Consider the following 13,558-nt stretch of genomic DNA (forward strand, 5'->3'; position numbering starts at 1 on the left):
GCCATTGTGCAGAGAAATTCATTGATTATCTGGAGTGATATAATATAGGTATGGTTTTACTATATAGTAAATCTATATTTAATAGTAATGGTAATGATAGGAATTCACCTTTATTGATATTATACTATGCTCTATATAAAATACTTGTAAAAGCCTCACCTCATTGAATCCTCTCAACAATCCTATGAGGTAGGTATTAGTATTCGTTTCACTTCACACATGAGCAAACAGAAGCTTAGAGAAGTTAAATAACTTGCCCAACTAGGTGCCACAGTCAGCTTTGAACCTCACAATCAAACTCCAAAGCCCGTGCTTCTGCCCAGAACCCTCTAACGTATTGTAGTGATTCATGGTCCAGACTGATTTCATTGGCTGTTTGGTTTTGGGGTTTTGTTCATATTCTATTTACTACTCCAAGTTAATCTTATGCTTTTAAACACATGATTCTGAAACCAACTTTCTGTTCCATGAGGCTATTTTTTGAGTGTCCTTAAAAATGAAGAGCTCTTTACTTGTCCTGTAAGATATCTCTTTCCTTCTTATTTCTCTGGCATAGACCAGCTCATCAAATCTCTGTCTAGTGAACAGTGAATCCAGCTTCCTTTTTCCTTACTCCACTTCTCTCTCAAGCTCTTCCCCAAGTGTCTCCCCAGTCTGATCCCAGCTGCCTCCGGCCGGTGCCTCCAGAACGGTCTCTGGTCTGTCCCTTCCCCCACGTGCTCTAGGTCTGGCTGTGCTGGGACCTACGAGCATCTGCATCCCCACTTCTCCTGACTACTGTGGTTACAAGGGGCCTCTTCTGAATGCAGACAGCCAGTCAGCCAAGTCGAAATTTATACCAGAAATCTATTACCTAATTTTTAAACAAAATGACATGAAATCAGACTTGAAGATATCAAAAACATGTCTCGTTTTTGATTTAAGCAAGAAAATCCACATTGTTACTGCTTCCACCACAGAATAATTTACTGCAACAGGAGTTCTGGATCTTATGCCAAAAATGAGGTCCTCTAACCAATGTCAAGGCCAATTATCTTGTGGTAGATCCCACAACAAAAGCAGACTATTGTGATTAGAGTCAGAAGCACCACCCAGAGAAGTTGGAAAGCTTCTGGGGATTTCTTAAGGTTAGTTTTTATTTTTTTTTTTCTCTCTGTGTGTCTGCTTAAATAAACTACCAGAAACTTTGTGTGTGGCCACTGAACATCTCAGATCAGTTCAGGAGACAATGCAAGGGGTGATCAGTCGGGAGTGATGTGCTGCAGGTTTGTTTTGATTTGAGCAGGAGCCATGCTACAAGACTGTGTGCCTGTGACACTGCAAGGATGACCCTAGCCAAGCCCCTCAGTGTGTCACAACCTCCTCCCTGCCCCAATCTCCTTCCCAAACAGGCCATCCTGCAGTTTCTTACTGGGAAGGGAAAACCCAGGTGGCTAAATTCAGGAACACGTACCCCACAGTAAAGAACTGCCTCATCTCCTGTCTCCGAGACCTCATCAGTTGCTTATACTCCCCAATCCGGAGCTTTTTGCCGTCAACGATGCAGGTGCGTTTCGGTCGAGGTTTGTATTTATAGTTCGGGTACTTCTCTAAGTGAATTTTGCTTAGCCGGGCCTGCTCTTCATAGTAAGGTTGCTTCTCTTGGTTGGACATGGATTTCCAGCGAGACCCTACACATAAAAATAGCCGTAAGTACCCAAGTGGTCAAGGCAACATATTTCTGGCAAATACAGCTAGATATACTTTCCCACGTTTCACTCACCTGTGCTCTGCTAGTCTTTTAGACTATAGAGCAAAAAAACTTGTGTATGTAATACATTTATCATTTCAATAATTTAAAGCTGGTGTTACGGTAAGTGTATTGTTTTAAAACATTGTTTTTGCTGCTTAAAGATCATCTCCTATACAAAAGTCTTTCCCCATCCATCTGCCTAGCTCTCTCAAGACGGTTAAAAACCGAGCTTCCTAAGCATACTTTCAAGTATGACAGGATTCTCGGGAAAAGCTGTCATGGTTCCAGAAATTACAACCTCTCTTTCACTCCAAGCATCTTTAGTAAAGGTATCCTTTGAGCAGATGTCAGCTGATGTTGATATCCTTCCATATATAAAAACCTACTGTGCACACTGTCTTCCCTGCCCTAGGGTAATTAAAAAGCCTAAACTCCACTTAAGAAGTTAAAGCTTTAGAACCGGAAGGTACAGTTGGAATTATATATACCATTTTCAAGTACTATAAACGTTCATTCAAAGCTGTAGCAATGAAAGTACAAAAATTTTTAATATGGTTTATACAGGAAGAAGGAAAAGTATTCACTTCTCTAATATTGTTTATAAAGAATTATCTAAACACTTGACGAAGAAGGGATGTGTTTTTTTACATGTATCAAATTGCATTTTTGTGTCTCGCTGGTGAATAAAGCGGTAACAGCTGTGCTGACTGGATGTTAGCTATTCTTCAGAGGAGATTTTTCATACATAAACAAATGGAAAAGTTGTACAAATATTCTCTGTAGCCAGCGATACCCTGGTCTGCTTTAATAGCACATCCATCCCTGTTCTTTCCTGATTGTGTGGAAATTGTGTAGAAAGTCTATGCACATAGGCTCCTTAGAGTTCCACTGGCTTCCAGAAGCTTAAAGACCCAGTTAACAGAAGATTCTTGGTACTTTTGTGCTTAAAAGTTTACATTTTAATGAATACACTTACTATATTCTTAATAATTTTTTTTCACAGAACGCACACCAATAATATAGATTCCCCACAGCTGCCAAAATGGAAACAGAGAGGTTCTGTACCCATCTGAACACTTACTCATACTGCTACTAAAATGGCAAAAAAAAAAAAAAAGAGAGAGAGACAGAGAAAATTTCAGTTAGATATCAAACTTTAAGGACAGAGGAACACTGATTTTTCTTTTGAATGTCTATTCATTTGGAAAAATTGAATCTATGCATAGGGAGTCTCTTGGTTTGAAAGGTATTTAAATTCAAAGGAATAATACCCCCTATGCATATCTCTGAATCTCTAAAAATAAACTTAATTGTAATGACATTTAGTATCCATTGTGACATTCAAAAGTCAAAAGGGAAAAAAAAGGAAAATTTGTATTTTAACATTTCACCACTATTTGATCTTATGTATGTTTTAAATTTTCTTAGAGGTCACTGCCTCAAAATGTCTCAGAACTGAGTTAAATTATTTATACAGTGACAAAACATGTGTATTTGTGTATGTCCAGATCACTGATATTTACTCAGGTTAAATATTTATTGCTTTTGAACAAAACATTTAAAAAATGAAAACCACAGTTTAAGTCTCTAATGTTTTTCGGCTTCTTAAACGGCTCCCTTTGAGATTTTGTCACATCATGACAGCTTAAATAGAACAGTGCCTTCTGTGTTTTTTCTTTTTAAAGAGGAAACATGTTGACTGTAATGCTGCATGTTGAATAAAATATGTTCAATATGTTGAGCACAATGATTCCAAACTGTATAATGTGCACGAGGCAGGCTTTACACTAATAGAACAAGGCTTGAGTTTAATCCTGAGAAATGGGAGAATCACTCTGGCAATTTACCACAAAATGGGCCTCTGCCCTGTGGTCTAATGCATTCAACTCACTGCTATGAAATTGAAACGAGTCATATCTTATTAAAGTAAATGTAGTTTTATTTTACAAGTTTTAAAGTTCTCATCAGAGGTACTGTTCAACACCCCATGGACTTCACACTACGTGGGGGCTCACCCCTAGTCCTTGATAAGTTCTTTCAGAGGGATGTGTGAACCCACGGATACTAAAGCAGGAAACAGTAGGGTCTATGAGTGTTTCCAACGTTTCATAACAACTTATGAATGTAAGAAAACTGAAGAAGAAAAGGAGATAAAGCTTGTCTCCGTGATTCCTATTTAGCAGTGACCTCTCAGAGGTGCCAAAGTCACAGTATTAGCACATACTACAAGTAATTTTGTCTCTAAAACAAGTTTTTAGTCAGTCCTGCCCCGGCACATTATGGAGGTAGTATGTCCTAAACCTAAATGCCACACTCTGGAGTAGGGGTTTCAGAGACGATGAAAAGGCTCCTGTGGCAGCTTGCTGAGCTACATTTCACTTCTGCAAACCAGTCTCCCCTAGGTGTCAAGTGATACCCCTGCTTACCACACTGGGGTAGAAGGTCAGCATGAGCTGCTGCACTCACCTAAAATTTTGCTAATGTTGGAGTTATGCATGTCGGGGAAGGCCTGAAGGATTTTCCTCCTTTCATCCTTTGCCCAAACCATGAATGCATTCATTGGTCGCTTGATGTGTGGCTCGCTGCTGGCCCGGCCGCGCGCATCCCTGTAGACTCGTGCTTCCGCCACGGTGGCGCCTCCTGTTGGCCAACAATAATACTGCTGTAGTTTAGCTGCAGAGCCATTCATTGCTTTACTTCCTGTAACGTCAGGGCAGGAGAACAAGATGGGGGCAAATCGTTATTATCTGGATGAGGTAACACAGCTTGCCGCCTGGTTCACCTGTTTTCCCAAGGCCGCTCTCCTTTGCCAAAAATTGCAGCCACTTCAAACTGTCTCTTTCCCTCAAATAGAATTCTCTTTCACAATATTGTGCATCGGCCAGTGTTGTTCTCACTGCCTGAAAGGAAGCCCCTTCTTCTACTTCTTCGTGCTAAATGCCACTCATCCTTCGAGGCCTAGTCAAATGTAGTGTTTCATGAATTAATGAAGTCAATAAAAAATATTAATTGAGCAATTACTGTGAGGTAGGCTTTATGCCAGGTGCTAGGGAGACAAAGGTGAATAAAACAGCCCCTGCTTTTAAGGAGCTCACAGATAAGAGGGGAGACAGGCCCCAAAGGCAGTAATCACAGAGTATGTTGTAAGTGTTTATAATATTGAAGGAAACAGGCTGCCAAGAGTGCACCAGACAGGACAGTCAGCTAAAGCCCTTGGAAGATGAATAAAAATTAGCATGTGAATAGGGGGAAGGTGATTAAGACAGGAAGGGTAACTCAGGCCACAGGAAGAGCATTTGCAATGATGCTCCCCAGGCTGCATTCATTTCTCTTTGTTTAATGCTACGTGCTCCTAAGTAATTACTTGTTTATGTGACTGTTTCTCTCTAATTTTTCCACTCCATCCACAGGAATATGAAACCCCTCAAGTTAGCATTTATGTTGTACTCATTCTTGCATCCCCAGGATTTCCCACATAATAGATATTCAATAACTCTTTATTAAGTAAAAGACTGTTTGGTTTTCAACTCACATGCAAAAGTAGTAGACTCCAAGGCATTCGTTTCAAGAGTCCTGATATATTTTTCTGCTGTTCTGCTGTTTAAGGGTAGTTCTTTAACATCCCCCTACAAAACTATGTCTAAGTTCCTGATATTTTATAGTTTCCAAAAAGGTGACTCTGGTAACATATTAGATTGAAAGCTCCTTGAGGATATGGCAGGAACAGGCTCTCGTTCACTGCTGTATCCCTAGGTTCCAGTAAAGCACCTGGCATATAGAGTTTCAATTAACAGAATACGTTAAATTAATGAATGATTGAAGAAATGATTGAGGAGTGAACAGCCCTTGCTTGTTTTCATGCACTCTACCAGCATGACACACGGACGCATGCTTTACAACGTGGCAACTACTAAATATCTCCCTATAGATTGAGAACTCCTATAGTTCAATGTGACGTTGGACAGATGGCAAGCCTGGGCTTTTACTATATAAACCAGAAAACCTACTCCCAAAAGTTGAGAAGCAAAATATACAGTAAAACCAACATTGCTACTTTTTTGAAAAAAGTAAATCCCTTCAGCTCAGTGGTGAGATTCTACAGAACAACATGACCCAATCAATCTCTGGCCCTTCTCTAGTTCCAGATACCTTGATTAACTAGAAATTTGTTTGTGTCTGAGCTAGTAATAAATTAGAACATTAAAGTGCACTATTATTTGGCAAATATGGCCATCATTTGTGGCAAACAAAAGACAGGATAAAAGGGCCGAACTGGCTAATATTGTCAATTCTTTTCTAAACATGAGGGCAGAGGGGCCACTTTCTGAAGACCATACAAAAATAACATGTTTTATAAACTGGCTTTCTTTTAGGCCTACCAGACAGAATGATCCCTTACATGAAAAGACTCAGATCCCAAGATGCATAACTAATATGCTACCTTTTTGCCACCATATCCACAGTACATTAATTTCATTTAAAATGCACTGACCATACAGGATAAATTGATTTCACTTTATATGGGTTTGACAGCCATGTTTATTGTGCAGTGAAATGTAGTGTAGCTTCCAGCTGACAATATCCATCAACACAGGGCAATATGCTGACTGCTGGGCCAGATGAAGGCATACATTACTCTGGAAGTGAAACACTCATTCAGATACGACAGTGTCTTCTCCTGAGGATCACCATAGTAATTTATGATGCCCTCGGTGCCATTACTTTACAACTGACATGGATTCAGCAATTTATATACTTGCTTGCATACACATAAAAGGAGACAGGCTTGTGGAGGATGTCAGATGCAAAAACATTTCAATATTATTCTAAGTTAACTACAATGCCACAGGTGATTAACATTTGAGATCTGCTTTTACTGTCATAGCTTTCTCTCTCCCTCTAGCAAAACCAAACAGCCATTTATTTATTTGTTTACTCATTTATTTCTTAATTTAAAGGATGGATTTTATTTATTTATTTATTTAAAAGATGGATTTTTATTGTGAATGGGATCTTTTAATCTTTTACAGACTGATAGCGATCATGGTGGATTTTCAGATACTGGTTTTACTAGATCTTCTGCTCTACACCAATTGATTCTCCCAGATATGTCATATGTATGCCCAATCTCTCTCCCTCTCATTCCATTCCACAGTTTTTGCATACCCTTCCCACTTGCTTCTATCTTACTAAATTTTACCCTTTTCCAAGGAAGAGAGATCAGGTCCTACTCCACCAACTGCCCGACAATGATCTTGCCCTTCCCTCCTGTAGTACATATTGTCTATATGACATTGACACTGACTCAATTACACAGCAGATCTCTAGGACTCACAGGGAATGCTCTCAGAAATTAAGAATTCAAGCATAGTATGTAGCACAAAATGCAAATTAAGAAAAGAAAATAGAAAATGTTCCAGGTCAGCACACATCTCTTTTTTCTTTCTTGCCTCCTCTTCTCTTTTCCAAGGGGAATCAACTGAAAAAACAATTGGGATACCCTAAGCAAAATTAAGAATGTTGTGTCAATAAACCATGATTTGGGAAAAAGAAGAGACTTATTCAGGGAGACCAAGGTTTGAAACCACTTTTAAACTAGACCGGATATCTGATCAGAGTCAGAATTTTAAGAAAGTATTAAGAGGCCACAATGTCGAAAGAATATTTAGATAAGTGTCCTATAATGTCTCCAAACTTTGCTTCATGAAACAAAATGGTTAGGGAATTATGGTTGCAACAGTAGAAATACATATGACTGGAGATGTGTGTTTAAATTCAGAAATTTAAAAATGCAGACTGTATATTATAAAAGCTCTTTTGTAACAGATAAGGAAAATCCTATAGAATACTATAGAATTGTTTTCAAAAGGTATGCTATTAATCTGAATATTTGAAGCCTAAAATCTACTTTCTGTTCTAATTAACTTTATTTTTTTTGAGTTTCCATCTTTTTTATTTTTCAAATTAAAAAAAAAAAAATTTAAGGTATATTTGATAAATAACATTGTATCAGTTTCAAGTGTACAACATAATGATTTGGTATTTATATATATTGAAATATGGTCACCATAAGTCTAGTTAACATCTATCACCACAGATAATTACAAAAATTATTTTTCTTGTGATGAGGACTTTTAAGATTTACTCTTAGCAACTTTTAAATATGCAATACAGTATTTTTAACTACAGTCACCATGCTGTACATTATATCCCCATGACTTATTTATTTTATCTAATTAACTTTAAAATCTACATATCAAGTGTGACTTCATACTGCTTCATTCATTTTGAAATAACATCAAGTTTTAAAAAGAAGAGTCCCTGTATCCTAAAACAGCCAATGTTCTGTGTCAGAATACAGAATTGTCCTAGGAATGTCTCACACTTGTACGAGGCAGCTTCTTTTACTTTTAATAGCAGAGGAATCATTGGTGAGTTCACCGTTCATGACATGTCTTCTCATGGAAAGCAGTCAGAAGAAGCCTAGAACCCAGCTCTGTACCTGCAGAGTACTGCTTTCCAGCTGACTTGAGTCTTTCATTACCAGCAAAAGCATTCCTACAGGACAGACCATTACTGAAAGGCCAGGAGGTCAACAGCACCACACTAGGCACCAAGGGAAAGCATTGGTCCCCTGTATTCCAAGAATTCCTGCTTTCTCTCCAACTTCCCTGAGGGGGCTGGGATTGATAATTCATCCTTTAGCTCCCATATCACAGTTTGTGTAAAGGCAAACTTTCAGTTAGATAAAGATAGTTCATCTATGGGGAGAAAACAGAAATTGCAAAGGCAAAGACTGCCTTAGGAATCTGTGATTTAAATGATTTAAAGAGAAGACAGAAACTTGAGTTTTTCCAGGTGGATTGGAAAAAAGGCCAGTTTAACCATCAGAGCTTATGGCAATGGTCCTAAACTAATCCGAGAGAGGCCCCTTTCCTGGGTAAATTCCAAGAGTTATGTGAGTGAATGAGTAAGTGTTTGGTATGTGTTTTCGTATACATAAAGTTCTCACTAAGGATGAACTCGGGCTAATTCTATCATGTGCCTACTAATCATTTATCCATGCATTAATTCGGCAAATACTTCTGACAGATTTTAGGTGTACCCAGCATTGTGATGAGGTATACAAAGTATAATAATAACATGTGCCTTGTTTATAAGGAATTTGGTCCAGTGAAGGAAACAGACACAAATAAAAAATTTTCAAAACAGAATGAGTGCTAACAAAGGTAATTTTAAAATCATATAAAAGCAGAGAAATGAAGCTATTAATGTTATTGGAATGGACAGAGATGAGTATCAGGGAGGCTTCAGAGAAGAAGTGGTGCTTGAACAGCATCTTAAAGAAAGAGTAACAATTTACCAGCAGGTATGAGTGTGAAAGCATTCCAGGCTGGAGAATCAACGTAAATAAAGGCACAAGGTTACAACAAAAGCACAGTACTTTTTAGGGAATAAAAAGAAGCTGGCTATGGCTTGGGTTTATAGAAAAAATAGGGGACTACTAAGATATGAAAATTAAAGAGTAAGTAGGGACCAGATTGGTTAAGTACCCTGGAATGCCAAACAAATAATTTGTTAAGGTTTTTAAGCTGGGTAGTGACATGAATAAATATGTTCTAGAAGAGGTTCAAATGGAAACTAAGTGAGAACTTACCACTAACTATTCTCAGTGATTATTAGTAAATTGATATTAAAGAATAGAGAAAAATAAAGTGAATAAAACACCTCCTCACAGGCCCATGAAAACTTACATTTTGTCAGACAAAATGTGATGTATGCAAAAAATTCTCCTCTGGGATCTGGCTGTAACGGCACAGTAGCTTATATTAGACTAACCCTCGAGTAGATACTAATTATAAACTCTGGAAAATATATGGAAAAGCAACCATTTAAAGTCATTTGATATCTACCAAAATTAAGAAGAAATGGGAGAGGATTCAATCCTCGAAAGAAAAGAATTTCACTGAGATCCCTGTTTTCATAGTTTTTCCATGAAGGCACTCCCCAGACTGCGTAGCATCTTCATAGGATCTTCTGACAACTTAATCCAATTCAGACTGACTTTCTGTTTGCAATCTAACCACTCCACAAGTTCAATGGGATCATGAAGTAATATAACTGCCTCACACCACAAAAATTTACATTTTTAATACAGGAAGATAATAGAAGCCAGAATTTCTATAATTTATAATCCACAATGCATAATATATAATAAAAAATTACTAGTTGTTCAAACAACCAGGTAAATGTGACCGAGAAACCAAAGTGGGAAAAAAAAAAAAGACAAGAGAGAAAAAGAAAAAAGTCAACAGAAAGTGAGATGAGTCGGATTGTGTAATGAGCAGATAAGGGCTTTAAAATAACCATTATAAATATGCTCAAGGAGTTAAAGGAAAAAATTGCCATGATGAATGTATAGATGGGGGGAAACTCAGCAGAGAAATAAAACTATAAAAAGAAAAAAATGGAAATTCAGGAACTGAAAAGTATACTTGAGATGAAAATTCACTGAATAGCCTTCACGGAAGTTTGAAGTGTAGATAAAGGGCTAGTGAACTTTAAAATACATCAGAAGAAATTATGAATAGCCTCAAAAACAGAAAGAATGAAAGCTTAAACGGTAAACAGAGACTCACCAACATGTAGAACAATATTAAGTGTTCTAAAATATGTGTAACTGGAGTCCCAGAAAAAGAGAAGGGAGAACCAAAAGCGGAAAATATTTGAAGAAACATTGGCTGAAAAATTATCTGAATTGGTAAGAAACATCACTTTATAGGTTCAAGACAGATAGATGCAGGCAGAATAGATATAAAGAAAACCATACCTAGACACAAGTCAAACTGATGAAAACCAAAGACAAAAGGAAAATTCCAGAGAAAAAGAATACATTACATACAAGGTAACAGTAAAACAAATGATGGCTGATTATTAGAAACAATGAAGGTTAGAAAACTAGAGAACATCTTTAGAATGCTGAAAGAAGAAAAAAAATACAGCAATTCAGAGTTTTACACAGTGAACATATGCTTCGAAAATGAATGTGAAATACGTTTTCAAGTAAATGAAAGCTGAGAGAATGCATTACGTTCAGACCCATACTAAAAGAAATATTCGAGGAAATTATTCAAAATGAAGAGAAATGACATCTGACAGAAACTTGGATACACAGGAATAAAGGAAGAGCATCAAAAATTATAATCATGTGACTAAATTAAAAAACTTCTCTGGATTTAATTAATAACTGATTGTTTAATGTTTTTAAAAGACAAGGGACTATTTAATATAAAATGCAACATTGTATTGAAGGGTTTATAACATATGAAGAGGTAAAATATGTGAGGACAAAGCACATTAAAACAATGGACAAGGGTAGTAACGGACTTAAATTGTTAAGGGTTTCTTTATTTTATGAGAAATGGTATAATTTTAACTGCAAGGCTGCACAGTGAATCACTAGAAAACACAACTAAAAAAAAATACAAAGAGGTATAGCTGAAATGTCAATAGAGTAATTCAAATGGAAGACAAAAAAAAAGAAAAGGATTCCAAAGGAGACAATAGTAAGATCAGTGGTTGCCATGGCTGGGGGAAGGATGAACAGCTAGAGCACAGAGGATTTTTAAGGCAGTGAAAATACTCTGTATGATACAATAATGACAGATGGATACGTGTTATTCTACATTTGGTCAAACTCACAGAATATACACCAAAAGTGAACCCTAATGTAAACTATGGACTTTGGTTGATTATGATGTCAAGGTAGGTTCATCAACTGTAACAAGGGTACCATTCTGGGGGGGGATGTTGGTAAGGGGAGAGGCTATACCTGTGTGGGGACAGGGGGTATATGGGAAATCTCTGTACCTTCTCCTCCATTTTACTGTGAACCTTACACCGCTCTAAAAACATATAGTCTTTAATAATAATAACAATCATAATAATATTCAATGAAACCAAAGGAAAGAAAGGAAAAACAGAAGGCCAAAAACTGAGAAAACAAATAGGAAACAAATAGCAAATGATAAGACTTAAGCCCATCAAATTCCGTAATTACATTAAATAGAAATGAATTAAACAATACAATCAAAATCAGAGATTTTCAGAATGGATAAAGAGTAGAAATAAATGAAATAGAAAACAAGTGCAATAAAGACAATTTACAAAGCCAAGGGTTAGTAGTTTGAACAGATCGATAAAACTGGTAAACCCCTAGTAAAACTGATCAACAAAGAGACAACAAAAATACCAATATTTGGATTGAAAGAGAGTATTTCACTATAGATACTACTCACATTAAAAGATAACAAAGGAATGTTGTGAAGTACTTAATTTCAATAAACTTCACAACTTAGATGAAATAGACAAATTCCTTGAAAGATACAAACTACTAAAATTCACTCAAGAATAAATAGAAAACCAGAATACTCTTATAGCTAATAAAGAAATTAGATTTACAACCAATGACCTTCCAACAAAGAAAATGCCAATCCCAAATGGTTTCTGTGGTAAATTCTTTCAAACATTTAAGGAAAAGCTAATAATAATCTTACACAAACTAAGAAAGTAGATGAACAAAGAACACATCCAAATTCATTTTATGAGGCAACATCATATCCTGACAGAGATTTGAACATAAATGCAAAAATTTTTAATAAAATATTAACAAATTAAATCCAGCAATATACAAAATGGATAATAAATCGTGACCAAGTAGGATATATATCAGGAATGTATGATTGGTTTAACATTTGAAATTCGGCAATCTAATTCACTACATTAACAAAACAAAGGGAAAAAACATGATCAAGCCAATCGATTCAGAAAATGGTTTTGACAAAATTCAAAACCCATTCATGTTAAAAACTCTCAGGAAACTAGTAATAAAAGGGGAGTTCCTCAGTCTGATAAAAGACATTTAAGAAAAACCTATAGAACATCATCGTACTTAATAGTGAACCATTGAATGCTTTCCCCCAAGAAAAAGAACAAAGCAAGGGATGCCCACTCTCACCATTGCTAATCAACACTTTTCTGTAAGTAAAGAAATAAAAAACATATAAAATGGAAAAAAATAAGTAATATTATCTGTATTGACAGATAATATCATTGCTTACATAGGGAATCCTAAGGAATCTACAAAATAATTATTAGAACAAGCAAATTTAGCGATATTGCTATATACAATATAAAAATACAGAAATCAATTGTTTTTCTATATACTAGCATCAAACAATTAGAAAGTATTTTCTATGTTTACATTCATAATAACATCAGAACATAAAATACTTTTATGTTTTAATAATTTTAACTAAAAAAATGTGCAAGAGCTCTACGCTGAAAACAATACATTTGTAAGTGAAATTAAAGAAGACCTAAATAAATGGAGGAATATACCATGTTCATAGATCAGAAAACTCAATATTGTTAAGATGTCAATTCTTTCCTAATTTATCTATAGATTCAACCCAATCCCAACAAAAATTCCCAAAAGACTTTTTAAAGAAATCAACAAGTTGATTTTAAAATTTATATGAAAAATAAAGCAGTAAGAACAGCCAAAACAAACTTGAAGAAAGTTGAAGGATTCAAACTATCTTATTTCAAGATTTACAGTAAAAAAGTACTCCATGACACTGTGAAAGCTAGAGTAATAAGGACCGTATGGTATTAGCAAAGCATAAACAAATAGATCATGGAACAGAATAGAGAGTTCAGAAGTAAACCCTTACATATATGGTCAACTTTCAATAAATACCTAGGGTATTAAAGTGGGAAATTATAGTCTTTTCAACAAATAGTGCTAGAACAAGTGGATAAATA

The 13,558-nt window shown here is 36.0% G+C and overlaps 1 protein-coding gene across 28 annotated transcripts in view; it reads right to left on the reverse strand.

Annotated features, from left to right (window-relative positions):
• The window catches only part of SOX6 (SRY-box transcription factor 6), a 595,594-nt gene that overhangs the window by 15,925 nt on the left and 566,111 nt on the right, over positions 1 to 13,558 (reverse strand). For 24 of the 28 annotated variants that reach the window (XM_074336055.1, XM_074336057.1, XM_074336052.1 and 21 more), the window contains 2 exons: positions 4,199 to 4,432; positions 1,454 to 1,670 (listed from right to left, as the gene is read on the reverse strand). In XM_074336055.1, coding sequence (XP_074192156.1) covers positions 1,454 to 1,670; positions 4,199 to 4,432 — 451 coding nt within the window. The remainder of the gene's footprint in view (positions 1 to 1,453; positions 1,671 to 4,198; positions 4,433 to 13,558) is intronic. The other 4 variants (XM_074336067.1, XM_074336060.1, XM_074336068.1 and 1 more) reach the window with 1 other exon arrangement.

The sequence above is a fragment of the Rhinolophus sinicus genome, linkage group LG06 (genome assembly GCF_036562045.2).
Source record: "Rhinolophus sinicus isolate RSC01 linkage group LG06, ASM3656204v1, whole genome shotgun sequence".
Taxonomy (NCBI): Eukaryota; Metazoa; Chordata; class Mammalia; order Chiroptera; family Rhinolophidae; genus Rhinolophus; species Rhinolophus sinicus.